The following is a 22,362-nucleotide window of genomic DNA, read 5'->3' as shown; positions in this document are numbered from 1 at the left end:
GCGATAATATCCTGACGCATAGCACATGAGAGCAGGAGTAAGGAAAAGCCCTTTCTTCCCGGTCTGGGACCGATTCTCGATCTCTGAGATCGAAAGTATTTTTTAAAAACGTGTGTTTGCCAGTCCCACTTTTGTCATTCTTGTTGGTCCGAAGCACCTGTCCATTTCTATTACTGGCACAAATTCTTACCCGTCAAGTGGACCGGCCTGCCCAGACATCGGTATCTCATGCATGATTTAAAATAATAAATAAATAGTGGTCAATATGGCTTGTGTTTCAGACATCTGTGATTTTAAAGTCTGCCTAAGTATATATCATCAGTCATTGAAGTCGGACCTACAGTAGTGTCAATCCACAGCCACTAGGCAGACATTAATTTTGTCAAAGTTGCTGAGCCGGTCAAGAGATTAAACGGACGTTAACAATAACACCATTCTTGGTGAGAGAGCCATCAAGGTATTACACTCCAATTAAAACAAAGGACCCAGAGTTTGCAACTGGTTACAATCAACACCTATGTACGGAGCTTTGTCGGGTCGAGTGTCCAAGTCTGAAGCAAGAGATTTTTGTGCAATATAAACTGCTTGAAATAGCACAAAATATACTGAAATAATCTATAAATGTATTTATTGTTGACTGTTCAATGTAGTCTATCCAATAATTATAAAGGATTTTAAAATTAACAAAAGGTTTCCAATTTTTTGTTAACAAGTGGGAGTAAGCAGAACAGCTACATGTACTGGTTATCTCTAGAGCCAGTAGAGGTCAAATTCATCCAATCAGTGATGACGTTATTAATCTCTTTGTCTAAACATGTGCTAGCTCAGGCTGTCAAACGCTTCAACGGTGCGATCTTTTATTAATTTTCAGGACACAGTACTGACTACTCGTACTTTATATATATATATATATATATATATGGGATTTAAATTCATAACTTTTATTCCTTTTTTTTATATTATTTATTCCATTATGTAAAATATATACAATTTGTGGGGTGGGTTTTTTTCACTCGAATCACTAATGTGACAATTTTATTTTTCCCCACCCCTGCATGAGAGTTATCTCCCATGATTTTGTGTGAAAGTTGTATGGCTTAAAATATTTTCCATCAAACATCGAGTTTCATAAAAGGTATTTTGTAGCGGTCTTAAAAAATTATCAAATGATCACCTAACTGCCATTTGACACCTGTTAGTGCCTTACAACTGACTCGTACCAGTTGTAAAAATGATCAATTGATCACTTAACTGCCATGTGACACCTGTTAGTGCCTTACAACTGACTCGTATCAGTTGTAAAAATTATCAAATGATCACCTAACTGCCATTTGACACCTGTTAGTGCCTTACAACTGACTCGTATCAGTTGTAAAAATTATCAAATGATCACTTAACTGCCATGTGACACCTGTTAGTGCCTTACAACTGACTCGTATCAGTTGTAAAAATGATACAATCATCACCTAACTGCAATTTGACACCTGTTAGTGCCTTACAACCGACTCGTACCAGTTGTAAAAATGATAAAATCATCACCTAACTGCAATTTGACACCTGTTAGTGCCTTACAACTGACTCGTACCAGTGGTAAAAATTATCAAATCATCACCTAACTGCAATTTGACACCTGTTAGTGCCTTACAACTGACTCGTACCAGTTGTAAAAATTATCAAATCATCACCTAATAGAGCTGGGCGGTATTGAAATTTGAGGTTCAGTATCGATATCAGTATTTTGGGGGTGATTTACCTCGGTATCAGTACGGTATTCGGTACTGACACCATACCGATATCGAGTGCTATTTTCAGGTATACTCGGCTTTAAATGCATGCCTGTGTTATGGCTTACCCGCTAATTTCCATACACAGTTCCATACACAAGGCTCTCGTCCGATTTATACCAACCCATTTTGCGTTAGTCAGATATATTATTAGTGCTTTCCAGGAAATATTTTTCAATACCGAAATTTCGGTATTTTGAAATTTGCTCGGTATGATAAATCGGTTTTGAAACAATACCGATACCAAATGGTATATACTGTATACCGTCCAGCTCTATCACCTAACTGCCATTTGACACCTGTTAGTGACTTACAACTGCCTCGTACCAGTTGTAAATTGTCACTGCAATTTATGTCCATGGTAAACTACGTAGTGATGGTAGGTATTTACGACGACAGTAATGCTAAGTTCGTTTCATAGAACAAGACCCTGGTCCTGATAGCTTACTAAAACAGATTACCTTAATTTGTCTTTTCATTGTAATGGTAAAGAGGATGATGAAATACATGACGAGAATGGGCCAGAACACTGGTATATTGAGTGCGTTGAAACAGGTACATATCATGCCTATCACAATTGCTTTGGATGTTGAGTACCTGCAAAAGAAAATCACATTTTGAATCAGGAAATCATCTATAACTGCTCTAAAATATCAAGACACCAACTGAAACATGGCAAATTGGGTATAAAGGTATAACATATAACATACACTAACTGCCTTCTAAAGTAGCGCATTGCCTTGAAAATTATCACAATGTGGTCATTTAAGAAACATTTTATTTGCCAGTCTAAATAGTACAGCCACTCTGTATAAAAGTTTACAACAATGGACAGGGGTGGGGTACTCCAAACTCTAGGCTCGAATTAAGAATTTGTTATCTTTAGGCAATTTTAGAAGGTTTTTGTCAAAGACACCTACAGTAATTTTGAGCCTACAATTCTAAACTAAGGCTAGTAATGTTTGTAATAAATAAACACAAAATCTCTTTTTTCCCCCTTCCACTGACATTGGTTAGCCCCTGACCTATGCCAATTTACATTGGTGCTGTCGTTGAATTCAAGCCGTGCAAAGTTACCATTTGACAATCAATTTACCATTCACTTCACTTTGACAAATAAAGAGCCCCATTATGTGGACACACTGGACAGGATAATAAAAACTATGATCGTGTATCCAGGGATGCAATACCCATTTGAAAATAAAAGCTGACATAAAACTTTAACAAATTCAAGTTCAATCTATACTGACGTCCAAAAGAAACTATACGAAGACTCTAAGAGACTACTGAAGAAAACCAAAACATGCTGCATGTTCAAAAGATATATATTCATGAGTGGTATTGTGAACAAAATTTCATTCAATAAAAGCATAAAATGTTCAAGAAACTGTGCTACAAAGACACATAGGGTCAAAATGAGATGATTCACAAAGTCACTGTCAGAACAGCTTTTCAACAACAGTATGTTAAGTGTCTGCAAAGTCACTAAATATTGGATTAATAGTGAGTATGTCCACCTTGTGCATCAATGCATGCCACAACACGTCGCCGCATTCATGACGTCAAGCGCCGGATGACGTTAGCGGGGAATCTGTTGCCATTCGTCAATTAAAGCTCTCTCCATGTCCTGATGGTTGGCTGGTGGTACTGGTCGTCTTCTGCTTTGTTTGTCAAGATGATCCTACAAACGTTCGATAGGGTTCATATCAGGAGAACATGCAGGCCATGGCAAAACATGAATGTTCATGTTGTTGAGGAATTCCTGTGTCATTCTTGCAGTATTAGGTCTAGTATTGTCATGCTGGAAGAGTATACCGCGTGGCTGCTGTTGAATAAATGGCAACAGAACGGGTTGCAAAACTTCATCTCAATACCTCTGTGCATTAAAGGAATGCTAAAGCAAAGCTTTTGGACTGGTATGCATATTCAACGATACATTATGCACATTATTGTGTAATATCAACAAGTATAATCGTATAGTTAATTAATAAAACGGTTAAATGTGACGGCTATTATATATAACAGGTGAAGCCATTTTGTACCATCCCAGTGAATACGCCCTCTGGCAAGCTGGTGGTTATGTAATACCTAACATGTTACGTCAGGAATTAGTCTTCGAACTGAAGAAACAAAACATACCTGATTTTTGCGGATGCATCGCAATATTCTGTAATAATATATATCCCAGTAACACAGCAACGTGTATATGTGGTTTATTTTTCAATACAAAATAAACCACCATTATCAAAGTGTTGAAATAACTGTATTATATTTTGTATATAAATTAACCCACGTACTGAAATAATAGTCGGAGTGTTTTCTTGCTTAATTGGTCTTTTCTTTCCGTGGCCTGTACCTGTGGTTCTTGATTGGCAGGTGTATATTTAGACGGACCCTAGACACTGTGTCTAGACACACTAAAAAGACGTGCCTCTTTTATTAAGATCACAGGGTATTGTGTGATAACCTCAAATCATAATGGACTTTACCAGCTTTATTACTGTAAGTTATTCTGTAAAACCCTTGATTAAGTAGACTTTCCCATCTAAAATCACAAAACTGACCAATTACGTAGTCCCAGAGAAAAGAAAATTATCACTTCGGTATCGTGAGTGGTCGTTTTTGCTCAAACGTATCCTACCAATAGGCCTAATAATATGCATTTCGTTATATTGATGCGAATTGAAATATATTTAGTTAAATAGTTTATTATACTATCAAGTCATTTATGTTGTTTTACAAGTCAGGTTGATGAAAGTGAAGCGCCTTATCATAAATTAGAGCATTTGTTTACACTGTGCATAATAGAGAAGTTGGACCTGAGCTGATGTCACTTGGCCACAAGCTATACCACCGGACGTCACAAAAACGAAACAAAATGGCTGCCCCCAGTTAGCAGGAATAATCAAGTTTTTTTATTAATTCTAAAATTACGCGTTTTTCATTTGTTAAAGTGTCGGTATGTGTTGGTGGTCCGGGTATGCATCTTTCCAACACATCCTTTAAGGTTACCTTGAATAATAACAAGCCTCGTTTTCAAGTCCCCACAGATTCCTCCCCAGACCATGACACCACCTCCTCCAAATGCTTGAACTTCCTGGACACAGTTCTGCACCACATCTTCTCCTTGACGTCTGTATACACGCTGTCGACCATCAGCTCTAAACAGGCAAAACCTGCTCTCATCACTGAATACAACTTGTCGCCAGTCTCACACTTGCCAACGGCGATGCCTCCTGGCCCATATCAATCTGTAATGTCGGTGCTGTTGCGCTAACGTAACTCCATGTTAGGGTCGACGTGCTCGAATATTATGTTCCCGTAATCGTCTTGACACTGTCTGTCGACTAATACGATGTCCTAATGCCGTTGATGCTGACGTAGTCACAGGGAGGAAGTGATTTAGGAGATGGAGAATGAGCAAGTAACGATCTTGAATCATGGGTCTTCCACTCCTAGCCCTGTCGGTTGTCTGCCCCGTCTGCCGAAAATGTTCCATCAACCTGGTTATGGTAGCACGGGTACAAGTGAATGTTCTTGTAATGTGGTCATGCGTGGCTCCCAGCTGGGACATATCAATGGCTCTCTCTCTCTGTGCTGCTGACAAACGAGGCATTTCTTGTGTGCTTTCGGGTACTGTGTTACTAACGTGCAGTTTCAAGAGATTTTTATACCAGTTTAGCATGCACATTTTGTTATAGCAATATGCACGTTTTTTAAAATGAAAATTGACACTTTCACCAGCTTTAGGTAATTGGATACATTTGGTTGTAATTGGGCGATATTTTAAACCACCATTTCATTTCCATAATCCAAATTATAAAGGAATTAAAATACTTTTTTTTTGTATACTTTCTTTTGGACATCAGTATACTTTGTGAAATCATTTCCAAAAACCCCCAAAGAAACTGACAGGATTAAAAGCTAAAAAAATAATAATAACATCCATGTGTATCTCACCAAAACTTAAATTCTGGCAATCTTCTCATAAATGGTCTAAATTCTTCATTTGCTTTTGTGGGTAAAGAAGGCCCATCTTCTAAAAATAACAAAGTGAATTAGCACTGAAAACATCAAGCAAAATATCTAAATACAAGTCAAACCAAAGCATTTCGTTGAGTATAACAAGTTATATGTATCAATTATCAAATATGTCCTGAGTCAAATAATTTTCAATTATCACAAATGAACATTATTTCATGAGGGACATAAATTTATTTTCGATATCAATACTGTTTACATGTACACATACCGGTACTAGTATACAAAAACAATGTAAACTATTTTACACACTGTTCTGAGTACTTATATTTATTTTCAAAAACCAAAGTTCTATTTATTATATTTCAAAAACATCTAAAATAACTGTAATAAAAATAAAATTTTATTATAACATTTAACAATAAAATGAGGCCTAAATGCCAGCTTTCTAAAGTATGTGACCTCACTTTGCATGTTTACCAGATTGTGATAACTCGCATTAAATACTAATAACGTCATTGATGCCAGATGGTCCAGTAATATTGTACATTACACAAATGACGTCACCGATGCCAGATGGTCCAGTAATATTGAACATTACACAAATGACATCACCGATGCCAGATGGTCCAGTAATGTTGTACATTACACCAAATCATGATAATTTCTGCCTGATTATGACTACCCAATGTGTTAATAAAGTAATATAGCTTTACTTATTTAGGGTACACACGTTTTCCCCTTCTAATATATACAGAGAACTTAAAATACGTTGTTTTTGCTTCCTATTTATTGCACAAGTTTATTTTGCGCAAGAATATATACCACGAGACCGTGTAGGGGTTGATTGGTATGTTCTTTCACAAAATAAATGAGTGCAATAAATAGGAAGCGAAAACAACGTATGTGAAGTTCTGTATTTATTACATACCTTCTGTTGTTTTATAAAAACGGTTTTTAATTTAACGTCATAACAACACTTTGTTAAATCTGTGATCAAAACTCCTTTCATGGATTCATTTAACATTAAGAATCATACTCTGCGGCAGCCTTTAAATATGATATGTGATTTGTAAAACATATATGACTTAAGTAAATAAAAGGTGTTAACTGCAGTAAAAAGAAAAAGGGACTTTCCAATTTAAAAGTTCCAGTCCAGATCGCACATATGTGCGATACAAAATAAATTTACCACACGGTTTCAAAATGCCTTTATCACTATAGTAAGATTGAATAGGTATGTAATAAAAACTTGTATTAAATGTTGCATGGAATTCTAGACTAATAAATGTGAAAGTTAAATAAAGATGATTCTAATAAATATTGCAACATAGAGCTACTTTTATATATAAATAATGGGCCAATATAATGATATAGTCACCAATTTCTAAAAATATTTGAACTTTTAAGTAACATCACAGTATTATCATCCATCTTTCAAGTTTTAGTCTTTATCATTACTGAATGTAAAGACTATTTCTGAAATCAGATCAAATTAAAAATACACATATTTACCATTATCATCTAACAATGCTGGATCTGTTTTTGGAGTTAGGAATGCTATAAATAGATTTAACAGGTAGATTCCCAAAGCATATGTCACTATGTACCAACCCTGAAAAGAAAACAATATTTGATAAAGAAAAATACATTTAAAAGACAATCAATTACAAGTACATGCATGATCAGTTTGAAATTGTTTCTTAACTCCCTGTGACATTACAGCATTATTATCATTTCAGTTTCTATGGTGACATCACTCAATGAAAGATTAAGTTTTCACATATACACTTTTTCTAACAATAAAAGTGAAAGCATATGTTAATTACATGGAAATAAATAAATCAATTTATTTTTGCAGATTTAAAAACAAGCTTCAGGATTTCCAATCATATGGGTTTAGTTTCCTAGTTCTTGCCTGTGATTAATGGAAGCCATCAGAAACTGTTTATGGTAATCATAGTAATGGTGGATTATGTTTTATTTTTCAAAGTTTGCTGACAGGTATCTAGGGCTGAAGTGATTAATTGTATAATGGATTAATTTATTAATCTGACTGAAAACCATTATTATTAATTTGATGTGCATATATGTCAATCAACTTATCTTCAATTATAAAACCTGATCATAGTGTATTTTTTATTATTATACTCTACAAAACAACATGCAAAGTTATTCAGTAAGGTATCATCATTTTCAAATGGTCAAACATCAGTTTTTACTGAACATTACATCTCAAACTTATGGTAAAGGAACACAAACGTAACACTGTTTTTGAGCTTGCTTTTTTCCGTAAAACAGTATGGTAAACTATTTTAAGACTGGTGTTCCCCATTGTTACAGAATAAAATTAAAATAGGTGATTACCAAACTGGAAGAATTTAATTAAATGTACCAATTATTTAGTGTGACTGTTTCGAATAATTAAATGATCAATTGGAAATAAGTTACTGTTAGAAAAAAATAAAAATATATGCCCGTTAATCATTGAGATTATTATCTAAATATATACATTTACTTATAATACTTGTTTAAAGGGATATTGTTAGAAATTAATAATAGATGTGTCAGATCTGATTACAGCTAGGGCTCCCAACTTAACGGCACCGATTGCAACTGCTGTCGTTGATAGGTCAGAAGTTGCTATAAGTTGTCATGCATGTAGGTCAGAAGCATGTTCAATGGCACTTGCATTAAAGCTCATCAATGAGGGCAAAATGTTTACGCCTGGTGTACATTATCTGCCAGTATATAAAATTAGTACATTTAAAATGTTTATATACAGCATAATAACCTTTCAGTCTTACTTATTTGCTACAAACATCATTTTAAAAAAAATGCTGTGAGCAGACTTTAATTTGCCATTGGTGGGCAGTTTCACACATGGCAATTTTGTTTTTAAATTTCTGTATGAGACAAATTCTTAAGTTCGAACCCTGTGATTATTAATAAACAAATGAGTATTGATTAACACTACTGGAAACAATACTTTCTATAAAATCCAGAAACTTGATAAAAATTGTGAAACATGTTTGTTTGTTTTACTCAATTGAAAAAGATTCATAATCTGTACACAAATTGCAACTTGTTAATTCCGTAGGAAATGGATGTGCCAAAAAAATCTAGTAGCCCAAGTGAGAAATTGGTAGTCAAAACATCCCAGGCTACCGCTAAGGTTGTGCCATGAAGAGACTTTATCCTCGAAGGCTTAAAACATTTCCCTATTTAGGCCATCCCTAAAAATATTTTTTTTTGTCCATTTCAGACCAATAGTTTTAAATATTGGTTAGTAGGTAGGGATTTTTTTTTCCGTCACAAATATTTTTGCAAGCATAAAATCAATAATTTGCATATAATGCCACATACATGTACAACATGTATAAGACACTGTATTCTGTCACATATTAATGTCATAGTTTTGAATATTTCAGGATCATACATCAATGCAAACTTATTGATGTAAGGTTTTAACTCTACCTAAAGGTTTTAACTCTACCCAAACACCATTAATCAGTGATTATATATTTTCTCACTTGTCCACCAGAGCAGGAGTTGGATGTAGGAGGAAACCTTTAACACCTGCAGTCTATTTGTAAATGTGTGTGGGGTGGTTTCTAACAGTGTGATGGTTTGGGCATGAATATATACTGAACAAAAAAAGAAACTTCCGATTTGTACATATAGTATTTGTTGTGTTAAAGAATTTATTGTGTAATGAAATTATATAGGTAGTATTAGCCTTGAGCTGTATTATCAGGATTCATGAATTTTATCGATTATTTTTGCACTGTTAATCGTCGACAACGTGAAATTCAATTTGCACGTGCATGCATGGTTCAACATGTCCCGTGTAGTATTCGGTCAATTTGTTTTACTTGTCTTACTGACATTGTTGTCAAGTGAACGAAAACGCTTCAAAATTTGTATAAAATTAATGGGTTTTTTTACATTGTAGCATTTTTAGTATGCCAAGAATACCCAATAATTTACGCGAAGGGGCGATTGGCATGCTTGATGCTGGCATGTCGACAGAAGATGTTGCAAGGCATGTTGGGAGTTCTAGTCGAGCGATACGAAATCTTCGAACGATAGGAAGTACCAACGATTTGCCACGTCGTGGACGTCCGCGTGTTGCAACGCATTTTTGGTGAAGACCGCTATATCATGAACACGCATTTGCGCAATCGATTCCAAACTGCTACTGCTGCTAACACACCTGGGCTTCATAATAACCGAATCAGTGGACAAACTGTTCGTAATCGTCTGTGGGAGAACGGTTTACATGCACGACGTCCTTACGTCGGATGCGTTTTAATGCAACGTCATCATCTAAATCATCTTAATTGGGCACATGTACCCACTCGGATACGGCGACGCTGGAATACCGTTCTTTTTTCGGATGAATCCAGATTTTCTTTACGTGGTGATGGCCGGGTGCGCGTCTACCGTAGGAGAAATGAACGCTATGCTGACTGTTGTATTCTTGAACACGATCGTTTCGGGGGTGGGGGTTGTGTCATGGTCTGGGCAGCCATTGCCCATGGTTATTGTTCTCCACTAGTCGTCATTGATGGCAATTTAAATGCTCAACGTTAACGCGATGACATACTCGCCGATCACGTCATTCCTCTGTTCCATAACAACGCCAACATCTCGATTTTTCAGCATGATATTGCCACCTCTCATACAGCTAGAGACACTGTAAATTTTCTTAGGACAAATAACATTGATTTCATTGATGACTGGCCCGTTAAAAGTCCTGATCTCAACCCCATCGAGCATGTCTGGGATAGTCTGGACAGACAATTGAGGCATCGTCCCAACCCACCCACTAACGTCAACGAACTTCGTCAAGCGCTCATTCAGGAATGGAACAATATTCCACAGGCAGAGATACACACTTTAGTCAATTCTATGCGCCTGCGATGCACTGCAGTGGTCAATTCAAGAGGTGGTCATACTCATTATTAACCTTCTGACTACTGCAGGCGAGATATCTCGCCCGACGTCACATCAGTCGATATACTGTACACCGTATACAGTGCATTCCGCAATTCATATTTCCCGCCGTTTTGCACACGACACTCACCGGAAACGGAAATATAATTAAAGAAAAAAGATTTTTTTTTAAATGGTGGTTTCTGTTTTGATTTTTTCAATTGAAAATACCTTGAAATTTTGAGTTCAAAAAGTGGTTTTCGGCAAGTATTTTCGCTTGACAACAATGGCGGCACGTCGCGGTAATTTTCAGGGATCGATAGCTGATTGTAACAGCTAATTTGATAATGAATTTGATCGTTTTACCAACAATGAAAATTACCAAATATTGCAATATGAATCGTAGTTCGGGTTTAAAAAAAAATTCTGGTCAGAAAACCACTGTTATCGGGAATAATGGACATAAATACTGGACAGCTGGCCACAAATGCCCGTAAGTAAACGCAACTTTTTCGATTTTTTGCCTAATTTTAATCACCATTAGCCGATCTAAAATAATAAAAAGTACAAAAAAAGACACGAAAATAATACTTACCAATTCATATATGAACTTTATTTCATGTATTTATGAAACATTTAAGTGAATATATGTGAGTAAAAATTATAAACTTGTACCCACTCAACGTGGTTTTTGTTAAAAATTAATCCAGTAGTCTAAAGGTTAAGTGGGTTGTTTGTTTTTAACCCCTACCACACTTGGTAAAAATTTCTCCCAGTTTTTGTTAACCTATGGCCATGATTTTTGCACCAAACGATGACTCGTGGAACACTCTTTAAACACATATATAACAATTATTCCCCCGGTTTGTTTTCATCAAGTTATGTTCAAGCAAAGTTAGCGGAAGTTTCTTATTTTGTTCAGTATATATATTTTTTTTTTTATTTTTTTTAAAGTCACGCATAATAATATGATATAATAGGATGCAATGCGTGGATCGAAATAGGTTGAGACAGGGGTGGGGAAAAATAAAATTGTCAATCGGTCCCACGTACGTGATGTCATCACTATCACTACGGGGGGGGAGAGGGAAGAGAAGAAGAAAGGAATACAAATAAAAATTATAAAATAATTTAAAGGGTGATATTTGCCAAATAGTGTTTTAAAAACAAAATCAGTGGCATTTTTATATTTTTATCTTGAATCATAAACGCGAAACGATAAACATCAAAACATGAAAGAAAAACAAAATGTTTGATCACAGCGAAAAAAACACTAATTATATATATTTTACATAATGGAATAAATAATATAAAAAAGGAATAAAAGTTATGCATTTTAACTCCCATATATGTATAAGAAGTACCAGTATTCAGTACTGTCCTGAAAATGAATAAACAATAACACCGTTGGAGCGTTTGACAACTTGAGCTGGCACACATTTAGACAAAGCAATTAATAACGTTGTCGCCGATTGGATGACATTTGACCTCTCCTGGCTCTAAAGATAGCTCACTCCCACTTTGAAAAAAAAAAGAGGTGTAAACTTTTTTTTAGATTTTAAAGTCCTTTATAATTATTTGATACACTACATTGAACAGTCAACAAGAAACACATTTATAGATTATTTCAGTATATTTTATGCTATTTCAAGCAGTTTGTATTTCACAAAAGCCTCTTGCCTCGGACTCTTGACACTCGACCCGACAGAGCTCCGTACACAGGCATTGACATGTGTTGATTGTGACCAGTTGCAAAATCTGGGTCCTTTGTTTTAATTGGAGTGTAATACCTTGGTAGCTTTCTCACCAAGAATGATGTTATTGTTAACGTCTGTTTTATCTCGAGACCAGCACAGCGACTTTGACAAATGTCTAGCCTAGTGGCAGTAGATTGATTGTAGGTCCGACTTACGGCAGACTTTAAAATCACAGACGTCTGAAAGACCAGACAGTTTGACCACTATTTATTTATTTATTTATTATCATTTTAAATCATGCACAAGATGCCAATGTCTGGGCAGGCCGATCCAATTGGCAGATAGGAATTTGTTCCTATAATAGAAACGGACAGGTGTTTCTGACCGACAAGAATGACAAAAGTGGGACCGGCAAACGCACGTTTTAAAAAAATTATTTCAGTCTCAGAGATCGAGAATTGGTCCCAGACTGGGAAAAAAGGGCTTTTCCCCACCCCTGGGTTGAGAATGGTTGTTCACGTTATCACATGTAAAAAGTCGAAAACGACAATTCTTCACAAAATCTTATTACGCTAAAACTACACAATCTAAATTTTGATCACCTGAATGTTGCCTAGATACATACATATACATGTAGTATCAGTACAATGAGAACAATGGTATGAATAAATAAAATGTATCTGTGGGTCTGTGAAGGTAAGGGAACATTTTGTTCAGTATCGCATCACAATTCGCTACGCAAGTTTCGGAGATCGCTACACAATTTAAAAACATTAAACAATAATTGCTAATCAATTCTCAATTGAGTAGACATATCACTAATCAACGTTTTGAACAACAAAATGTTTCCTGAAGGTATTTTATAGTAATAATGGAAATATAAATGGGTTACCAGGGCCCCTTTATGTACATGAAGCAATCTATACACTTAGATCACTTTGTGGAATGAAGGAAAGAAATACTGAGGGAGGAAACCCACGGTTGCCACTTCATGGGCTACTCTTTTAGCAGCAAGAGAAAGCTCTAGATCTTTTATATGCACCATCCCATAGACAGGATAGCACAACCACGGCCTTTGATATACCAGTCATGGTGCACTGGCTAGACCGAGAAATCTTTGTGGAATGAGGCACATGTCTGTATTTGTGGTAACCTGTAGCCTACATGGGTTATCAAACACATTGCTTATTTCGATGCCTGAAATGCAAACCAGTCAAATTTCTTGCGAGCACATTCCCTCCAGCAACACATTACTGGTTAAAATCCACTTTGACTATCACTTTTTGCCAACAAACAAGAAATAGTTTTTCGTGTTTTTTCATATGGGTTTTGTTGATCAATCATAATTTTGTTTTGTTGTACAAAATTAGCTTTAAGTATTTCATAATTTACACATTCTGATTAATAAAATAATAAATGTTGATTAATACATGTATATTAATTAATTAAGTCAAATTAATCCCCTAACAGATTTCCGTTGTATCATTAATTACCAAAACTAGCTTTCACGTTTGTTGTAAAACTGGCAAACATTTTGATTTAAAAGCAAATAACAAAACAACTTTTAAATAAAAATGCAAATAGTGTCGAATATCGAATATTATTTGCCGATCAATAAATGATTTGTCGTCAGAGGCATTATTTTATCAAGACTGTTTAACTTGCAACCCACAAAATTTTTATTGCATATTTCGATTATTTTACTGAAGTACAACAATTGCTATAAAATATGATACTTAGCAGATAACCATATGGAGTTTTTAGAATTGCGGGTGTTATCGTCTATTTGATCCCGCAAATGTAATTTTTGAATAATTTTTTCTAAAGAACTAACTGTATATTTGGCATTTCTTTAAAAAAATACCTGGCTACAATAGACCCTTGAATCGTCAACTTCGCCTGTTCCAATTGCAAATGACGTCACTTTCTAATGACATCATTAGCTTTCTGGGTGTTATTTTCATTTGATCCCGGAAAAAAGAATGTAATTAACCAATCACAATATAGAACACACTCCAGTCAGTTTACAATGCTTCATACTTTTTCACTGGTCCACCAGTTAAACACTGGGGTACATTAGTTTTGTCCAAATAAATTGTCATTTGTCAGGTCAAATGAACAAGTGCTACACACATGTACTGTCTTGACGTAGTGTTGTTTTTACAACTGCCATTTGACTCGAACAACATTGTCACAAGAGTATGTTTAACCAACGCACATTGCAAGATCTTGTGGCACCGACACTCTTGTTACTATTAATAGTAATTTATAGAACGGATCGAAACTAATGTTGATAATACTAAAATCGGGGTTTTTAAAATGTTTGTTCGACAGATATCACAACAGCCCAATATTATAGTAGTTTAGGCCAAAACTGAAATTAAAAAATAAAATTAAAATCCCAGAAAGAGGTCAAAAAAGATTTTGACATGGGCTGATTTTTGTGGTTTGATCAGGCTAGAACAAACAAACTTACTTTTTATTTGTGCCCTTTAACCTTAAAAGCTTTGGCACTACTATTACTATCAATTTAACATAAACGAGGCTTTAAAATATAACTTTCTGTCTAAATTATAATGGGATCTTGCATGTGTGACAACTGAGTAGGTGTTTCAAAGAAGGAGCCACTGCACCGTAAGTTCAAATCAAATTAGGATGCTTGCCAGAATAAAGCAGCAATAAAAATATATGGTTCTCATTCCTAGGCCAGATCTTTTGAATGGCCAAGAAAGAAAGAAAGAAATGTTTTATTTAACGACGCACTCAACACATTTTATTTACGGTTATATGGCGTCAGACATATGGTTAAGGACCACACAGATTTTGAGAGGAAACCCGCTGTCGCCATTACATGGGCTACTCTTCCGATTAGCAGCAAGGGATCTTTTATTTGCGCTTCCCACAGGCAGGATAGCACAAACCATGGCCTTTGTTGAACCAGTTATGGATCACTGGTCGGTGCAAGTGGTTTACACCTACCCATTGAGCCTTGCGGAGCACTCACTCAGGGTTTGGAGTCGGTATCTGGATTAAAAATCCCATGCCTCGACTGGGATCCGAACCCAGTACCTACCAGCCTGTAGACCGATGGCCTGCCACGACGCCACCGAGGCCGGTCTGAATGGCCAAGAAGCTAATATGTGACACCCCCCTCCCCCCCCCCCACACACACAAAAGAGTCTTAATTAAAGATAAATGTTTAATTTTAACATACAATAAGTGATAGTAGGGTACTTTAGTCAGTTCTGTTGAATTCCCTGGGTGTAAAAATATGTGTCCTGGGAGCCAAGATATTGACAAATTTGTTTTTTGATGATGGCCATTTCAGGGTACAAATTTCACCAAGGCATCGATGGCAATTGCTGTTGGTGCCATCCTTACTTAACATTATGCCCCATATATAGTACGGTGTCGACGGCAAGAAAAATGCCGCGCTGTCCTACCTGATTTGCCACTGTGTCCTACGAAAAAATTGTTTTCTTAAAACCCAGCATTTTATTATTTAGAAATGACACAAAATGTAAATTCACATCTGGCAAAGTCAGACACGAAGTGACAGGTCATTTATACCAGGATGTAAAACAAAATGTGCTGAAATGCCCATAGAAATAGTTATTTACAGCAGTTTAAGTTGACGACATTTATAAATTATATTCTTTGTGACTTACACATTAGTAATTTTAAATATCATATTAACCAATATATCTTTTCGACTTGGCAAGATGATTGGGACGTTGCGATCAGGAACAAGCTTCATTCTGTCTAGCCAGGCAGTGCAGGAAGGATGCAGTAGTCTTGTGCTGTGTCTGCATATTTGATACATTAACTGGTTTTAACCCCTCTATTGCACAAGTACATTGTACTCAAAATGAATATTAAAAACTATCATATTCATTCCACTTACAGGTATTAGTGTACATTGAACACTTCCATGTTGGATTTTTTAATTTTCTAAAACTTGTATACTTTTAATAATGTAGCATATCTGCTACATTGGGCATTTAAGAAAAATGTAGCATATATGCTAGTCCAAGACCATAAGGTGAAATAATTTTTATCTCAGAAACTTTTGTCTTCATGGCCCTCTTTTGAAGAAAAAGTTTGCCTATGTCCCCCTCGAACTTGCCTTGGTGCCCTAATTTGTTATTAAATGGAAGGCAACACTTGCCATGTCCCACATTGTTTTAAATTCGACCCCTGCCATTTAAAAAAACGGATTTTTACCTAATCTACTATACTAAAATGAGATAACATTTTGTGAATACATCTCTCTCTTGAAAAATTACCTGTGATTTATTGGTGTTTTTAGCAGGTGAAAGTCTATTTCACAAGCTAGGTAAAAGAAATTGACTGCTTTTCACAGTAATGCAAATATTTTTCAAAACAAAAGCCATTGGCATAAAGTCACATGTACACACATCCTACATGGTTTGCTGATAAGCAGACCATCTCATACCGACCTGTAAAATATACACCCTCAGTGAATACATCAGAATCAAAGCTACTGTGCCGCACCATCGCGCTGTTGAATATGGAGTTGCTCGATCTAACAAATGTTGATGAATCTGAAAAGAATTATGTAACGACATCATACATGTATATGTGTACCACCTAAGCATTAAGAGTGTACGTATATACTACTCAAAAGAATTTAAGGGTCAAAAATGTATAACCAAATAAGTTTCAGAGTGTATTAGATTGATGATGTAAACTACACCAAATTTTTTATTTATTGTTCCATATTTACAAAAAAACACAAATAAACGTCACTGTATACAAGAAAGTCACATGACATGCTGTCAAAGTTGAAGGTTGTCAAACATGGATTTTACACATTAGAACATTCGTTTAATAGTGTGTGAATCCACCCCTGGCGCGAATACACTCGACACATCGTTGCCTCATGCTGTTGATCAGACGTCTGAAGAACTCTTGGGGAATGGCCTGCCACTCTGCCATAAGAAGTTGACCCAGATCATGAAGGTTGGCCAGAGGGGCATGGTTATCCCGAACTCTCCTGCCTAATTCGTCCCAGGCGTGCTCTATTGGGGCCAAGTCAGGCGAATATGCTGGCCAATCCATCCTGGCGATACCTTGTTGTCTGAGAAAGTCCGTTACCACCCTGGCGCGGTGGGGTCTGGCATTGTCATCCTGCAGAACTACCCCGCCGCCAATCTGCTGAAGGCCTGGGAGAACCAACGGCCGGATAATCTCATTCAGATAGCGGATTCCATTCAGATTGCCATCCACCACATAGAGGGGGGTCCTGTGGTGGATAGAGATGCCGCCCCACATCATGACGCTGCCACCACCGAACCGGTGACGTTGTCTAACGTTAACATCAGCAAAGCGCTCCCCAGGACGTCTGTAGACACGAACCCGACCGTCGTTGAACTGGAGACTAAACCTGGACTCATCAGTGAACATCACTCGACCCCACTGAACACGTTGCCACCGCAGATGAAGCGTGCACCAGTGACGTCTGGCCGTTCTGTGACGTGGTAGGAGTGGTGGTCGAACAGCCTGGTGACGGCAGCGTAGATTATTGGCTCTCAGACGATTGCGTATGGTTTGATCAGACACTCAAGTTCCATTCGCAGTCCGCAGATTGTCACGTAATCGGCGTGCAGTGGTTGTGCCATATTGGTGATGTAGCGGTCCTCTCTATTTGTAGTGCTTCGGGGTCTTCCCGAACGTGGACGATTTCGAACAGAATTCGTTGCTTGGTACCGTTGCCACAGTCGGCCAACGACACTGTGACTGACACGCAAGTCTCAGAGCAACATTTCTTTGCGTATTGCCATCCTGAAGCCAAGCAATAGCCCTTCCTCGATCTTCGATAGTCAGTTGAAATCGTACCATTGTCGAATTTGGAGTGTGCACCGTACACGAACGCAAGCTCCAATTATACGGAAATTCAGCATTGGGAACATGGAATACACGTGCAAAGCGTGCAAATGAAGCACTTTGTGAAAAAGCAAGTTATGGGCACTTAGCAGATCTTTCGCTTTCGCCCTAATTTACATGCAAATGTAAGCATGTTTTCGCCATTAGAACTAGTCGACAGTGTCAATGACAGTGGATTTTAATTCATTTATGGGTTGCTTAGACCCACTTTCGTCAAAATGGAACAATACCATGCGTGACATTATGGTCTAGCTAATATAATTGACATTCAGAAAATAATGTCGAAAATATCGTCTGACCCTTAAATTCTTTTGAGTAGTATACATATAGTTTATGAGACAAGCAGAGGGTCAGATATTTAAGAAAGTCCATGCAACTGATTTACCCAGTGCTAAATTATCAAAATAACAAACCATAATGCTATTTTAACTCCACATTATTACAAAATATGGACCACCTGAAACTTCAAGGGACTATCTGAAATGAAAGCTAGGTAGTCGTGTTAACACCATAAAAAAAAATGATGAAGATCTAACCGTGTAACCCTGCTTAGCAGGGCTCAAAGTTTGAATTTTTTTTAGGAGCACTGTGCTCCTAACATTCTAATTTTAGGCACAGTGTCACATATTTTAGGAGCACTGGGGAATAAGTTTGGATCACTGGTGAATATTCATAAAGTACATAGTTTTTACATTCTACCCCACATGTTTGCACAAACTATTTATTTTTTTAACTATTTTATGTACATCATAAGTCAAGTTAAAAATTAAAAATTAAATTTACAATTGGTTATATCAACTCTTTATTTATGCCTATATCCAATTAAGGTTCAGGCATATCCAGGGCTCAAACGTAAGAATTTACCACCCACGTCAATTAAAAAACAAAATTTTTTAAACTGACTTTTGCAGCAAATAAACTTAACTGAAAGGTTATTTTTCTGTATGTACATGTCAAATTTCTTCAGTGCATATCAATAAACTTCAATAAACACAAATTTATTATGGACTACTAGCATAAGCTAACATTTAACGGAACCTGGTTTTCGATGAATTCGACATGAAAATTGTTCTATGGATGACATTAAATTGTATACAGTGTTTTTGCTGGGTAAAAAACCCCCAAAAAAACCCAAAACCCCAACATGATAGCATGAAAAACAGAAGAAAAAAAAGGAACGTTTCGTTTTCGTATATCGTTGTGTTTTGGTCGACTTTGAGCAAATACCTATCCCTTATTTTGCCCCTCGGTATCTGGTACTGAAAAGTTGGTATGATGTACAAGCTGCCTTATCTTTTGTGCACTGTTAGTTAAAACGTAGTTCAGTTAAAACGGAGTGTCGGTCTGATATTCACAGGTACTCGTTTTGCTAAACCGATCAAACTTTTAATATTATTATTTCAATAAAAAATTTAAGAAAAATAATAAAAAGATGTTTTTAAGCGATCTCCTACCTTGGGATAACATTTTTCTGTTCTTTTTATTTCCATCTTCATCGAGTAAATCGATCGCATTGATATTGCCAGCTGATAAAAAGCAGTTTCGTTTTTGTAAAGGCAGTGTATATATTATTTGGCACCCAAGATAAATGATTTTAACATGAACACTACCACTTCCGTTTTTATAAGCAGTAATTCCCCCCCAACCCCCCGCCCCAAACAAAATTAAATGTTGCTAAAATATTTTTTTGAGGTTAAAATATCAGACACAAGTTAGTGGACAAAAAAGACAGAATAACCGTTCTGATCACTTGACAAATTTGGTGCCAAATTAGTGTTTTTTCAGTCGGAGATTGCCGAAACAATAAAAATAAAAATGTTTTCACTGCTAAAATAAAATATAACTTTTATTGTGTGTATCAAACATACATATGGATACTGGTATGGGACACAACAGAGGCTGTTAAAAATAGTGTTAAATTATGTTCCATCGCATGGTACTAATTAAACGCCCATTAACTCCAACCAGCACCTAAAAATCCCTGTTAAATATTGCCAGATAATGTTCCTACACGTTTATACATTTTATTTTAACGTCGGTGAGGAGCTTTACCGATGACAGTAAGTTTTATCCGGTGGCATAAAAGTGCCATCAGAGCCGCCCCCAACCTACGGCAGTTTATATGTCACCAACGGCAATTGCTGCGATTGCCGCCGTTAAGTTCGAGCCCTGCATATCCATCCCTGGCCCAGTCTCTGGCATGGCCAGTGGCTGGGTCTTGGACAGAATAACAGAATAGCAATTGGTTAATTAAAATTCCTGGGGTCCTCTCACTCTGTTGCTTACTGTAGTTAACTAAATAAAAAAAGTTACAACAGTGCTTAAAATTTAGAAGATAAATACAAAATATTTTATTAATACCGCCAAAAATAGACTAACCCTTAAAATAGTAAAGAATTATCATTCAAAACTGAAAATAACAAGACCACCTATATTTTAAAATTTGGTGGGAGATGCTACCTTTAAGTACACCTCGCTTTGTTGATATCTGTAGTTTTGTCATTTGAAACTAAAAGTAGTTCCAATAATATCAAAAGATATAACCCTGAAAACAGTTCCGAATCATTATTTGCAAATTACTAATTTTAGCACTCAATCTCAGATATCAGGCAACCGTTTTAGGCTATTTCAATTTCAAACATTTCCGAGTGAGAGAATTATGAACTGGTAAAGGGAGTAATTTTGAGAAAAAATTAAACATATAATCCGTAATAAAGATGAAAAAAAAAACCTATTTGTATACAAATTATGGGGGTACCAAAACATCCCCACCCCCACCCCCGCTTAACAGTTCTCTCCTTCACCTTCTACAATGGTCACATGATGCCGAATTATAAATATTGTCCAATTATCAGTCGCCAATTGATGAAAAGTACACGTATCTGGGTCAGAACTTTCCAGACATTGTGGATATTGGAGATTTATACTATCATACCAACCAATGTTTAAATGTCTATCGACATTCCAATCTCTCTAAAGAAGTGGATAACCATTTTGATCAGTGCTTGGAATGTAAGGCTACTCTCCACTTGGCCAATTCGTTATGTAAGAAATGCATCTACGAGCTGTTGCCTCCATTCGAACCCGTGAATTGGGATTTCAGACCTCCCATTACATCCATCATCGATAATCAATTCTACTCTAGAGTTCTCATGGATGAATACTTGGATAGGATGAAGCACCTCCCCTTCAACGTTCAAGTTTACTTGGAGGAGATGAAAGGTGGTAGAGGTGCTTTCTATTGCCTCAACTGCAACGGCTTGGTAGAATGCCAAGCGAGGCTATGTAAAGACTGCGTAACCTACCATAGAGAGGTGGCCAAGTTACCTCCAATGGAATTGCCGAAGTCCAACGAAGCCATCTATCGTGGACTTTATAGAGGGTGAAAGCACTGGTTCATCCCAAGACCTTACTGGTTGCGAACGAACTCGATAGAGAATGAGTTAAACAGATTCCAACGGTGCTTAGCAATGATCTGAAATGCTGTAAAGGTAATGTGAACTTATCTTACCATCTCTCCATAGGTTTATCAACTCAGTTAGAGAAATCGTTTGAACCATCCTAACTTATGTAGTGATGGAGATAGATTCACGTTGCCTAGAAATTTAAATGTGAGATTGATTCTATGTTATGTTATGAAATATATGTTGAAATATATGAAATGATGGTTCAAACTCTATGGATTCTGTTTGGGAAATAAATGAAATATATATAACCAAGAGACTGACGTATGTTATTTATGCATGAACCATCCCTCTATCTATATGGAGATAGTATTAGATGAAGCAATGAGGAACTCTACCGATTGCTCTAAAGTGGTACTCTGAACGATTCAAGTGAGAGATAATGATTACCAAGTGGTATACTTTAAACTATGATTAACAGCTCCAAGTAGTGAAGCTCTGATTGTTTAAACTCCAAGTGCCAACTACGGAATGGCTAGAACCAACAGGCCAATGGCATAAGCTCACAGATCTGGTTGGATTCGATCCCGCAGCCTAGGGTTCAGACCTAGCGACATTCGATCCCAGAACCTCTGGCTCGGCAATGGTTAA

The 22,362-nt window shown here is 36.6% G+C and overlaps 1 protein-coding gene across 1 annotated transcript in view; it reads right to left on the bottom strand.

Annotated features, from left to right (window-relative positions):
* Nucleotides 1–22,362, bottom strand: part of LOC121389656 (protein RER1-like) — a 49,830-nt gene that overhangs the window by 4,925 nt on the left and 22,543 nt on the right. Inside the window, exons 3-6 of the mRNA XM_041521304.1 lie at nt 16,861–16,965; nt 7,281–7,380; nt 5,745–5,823; nt 2,246–2,381 (exon numbers count right to left, since the gene is read on the bottom strand). Coding sequence (XP_041377238.1) covers nt 2,246–2,381; nt 5,745–5,823; nt 7,281–7,380; nt 16,861–16,965 — 420 coding nt within the window. The remainder of the gene's footprint in view (nt 1–2,245; nt 2,382–5,744; nt 5,824–7,280; nt 7,381–16,860; nt 16,966–22,362) is intronic.

Source organism: Gigantopelta aegis, chromosome 15 (genome assembly GCF_016097555.1).
Source record: "Gigantopelta aegis isolate Gae_Host chromosome 15, Gae_host_genome, whole genome shotgun sequence".
NCBI lineage: Eukaryota > Metazoa > Mollusca > Gastropoda > Neomphalida > Peltospiridae > Gigantopelta > Gigantopelta aegis.
This window is presented reverse-complemented; position numbering and strand designations above follow the sequence as displayed.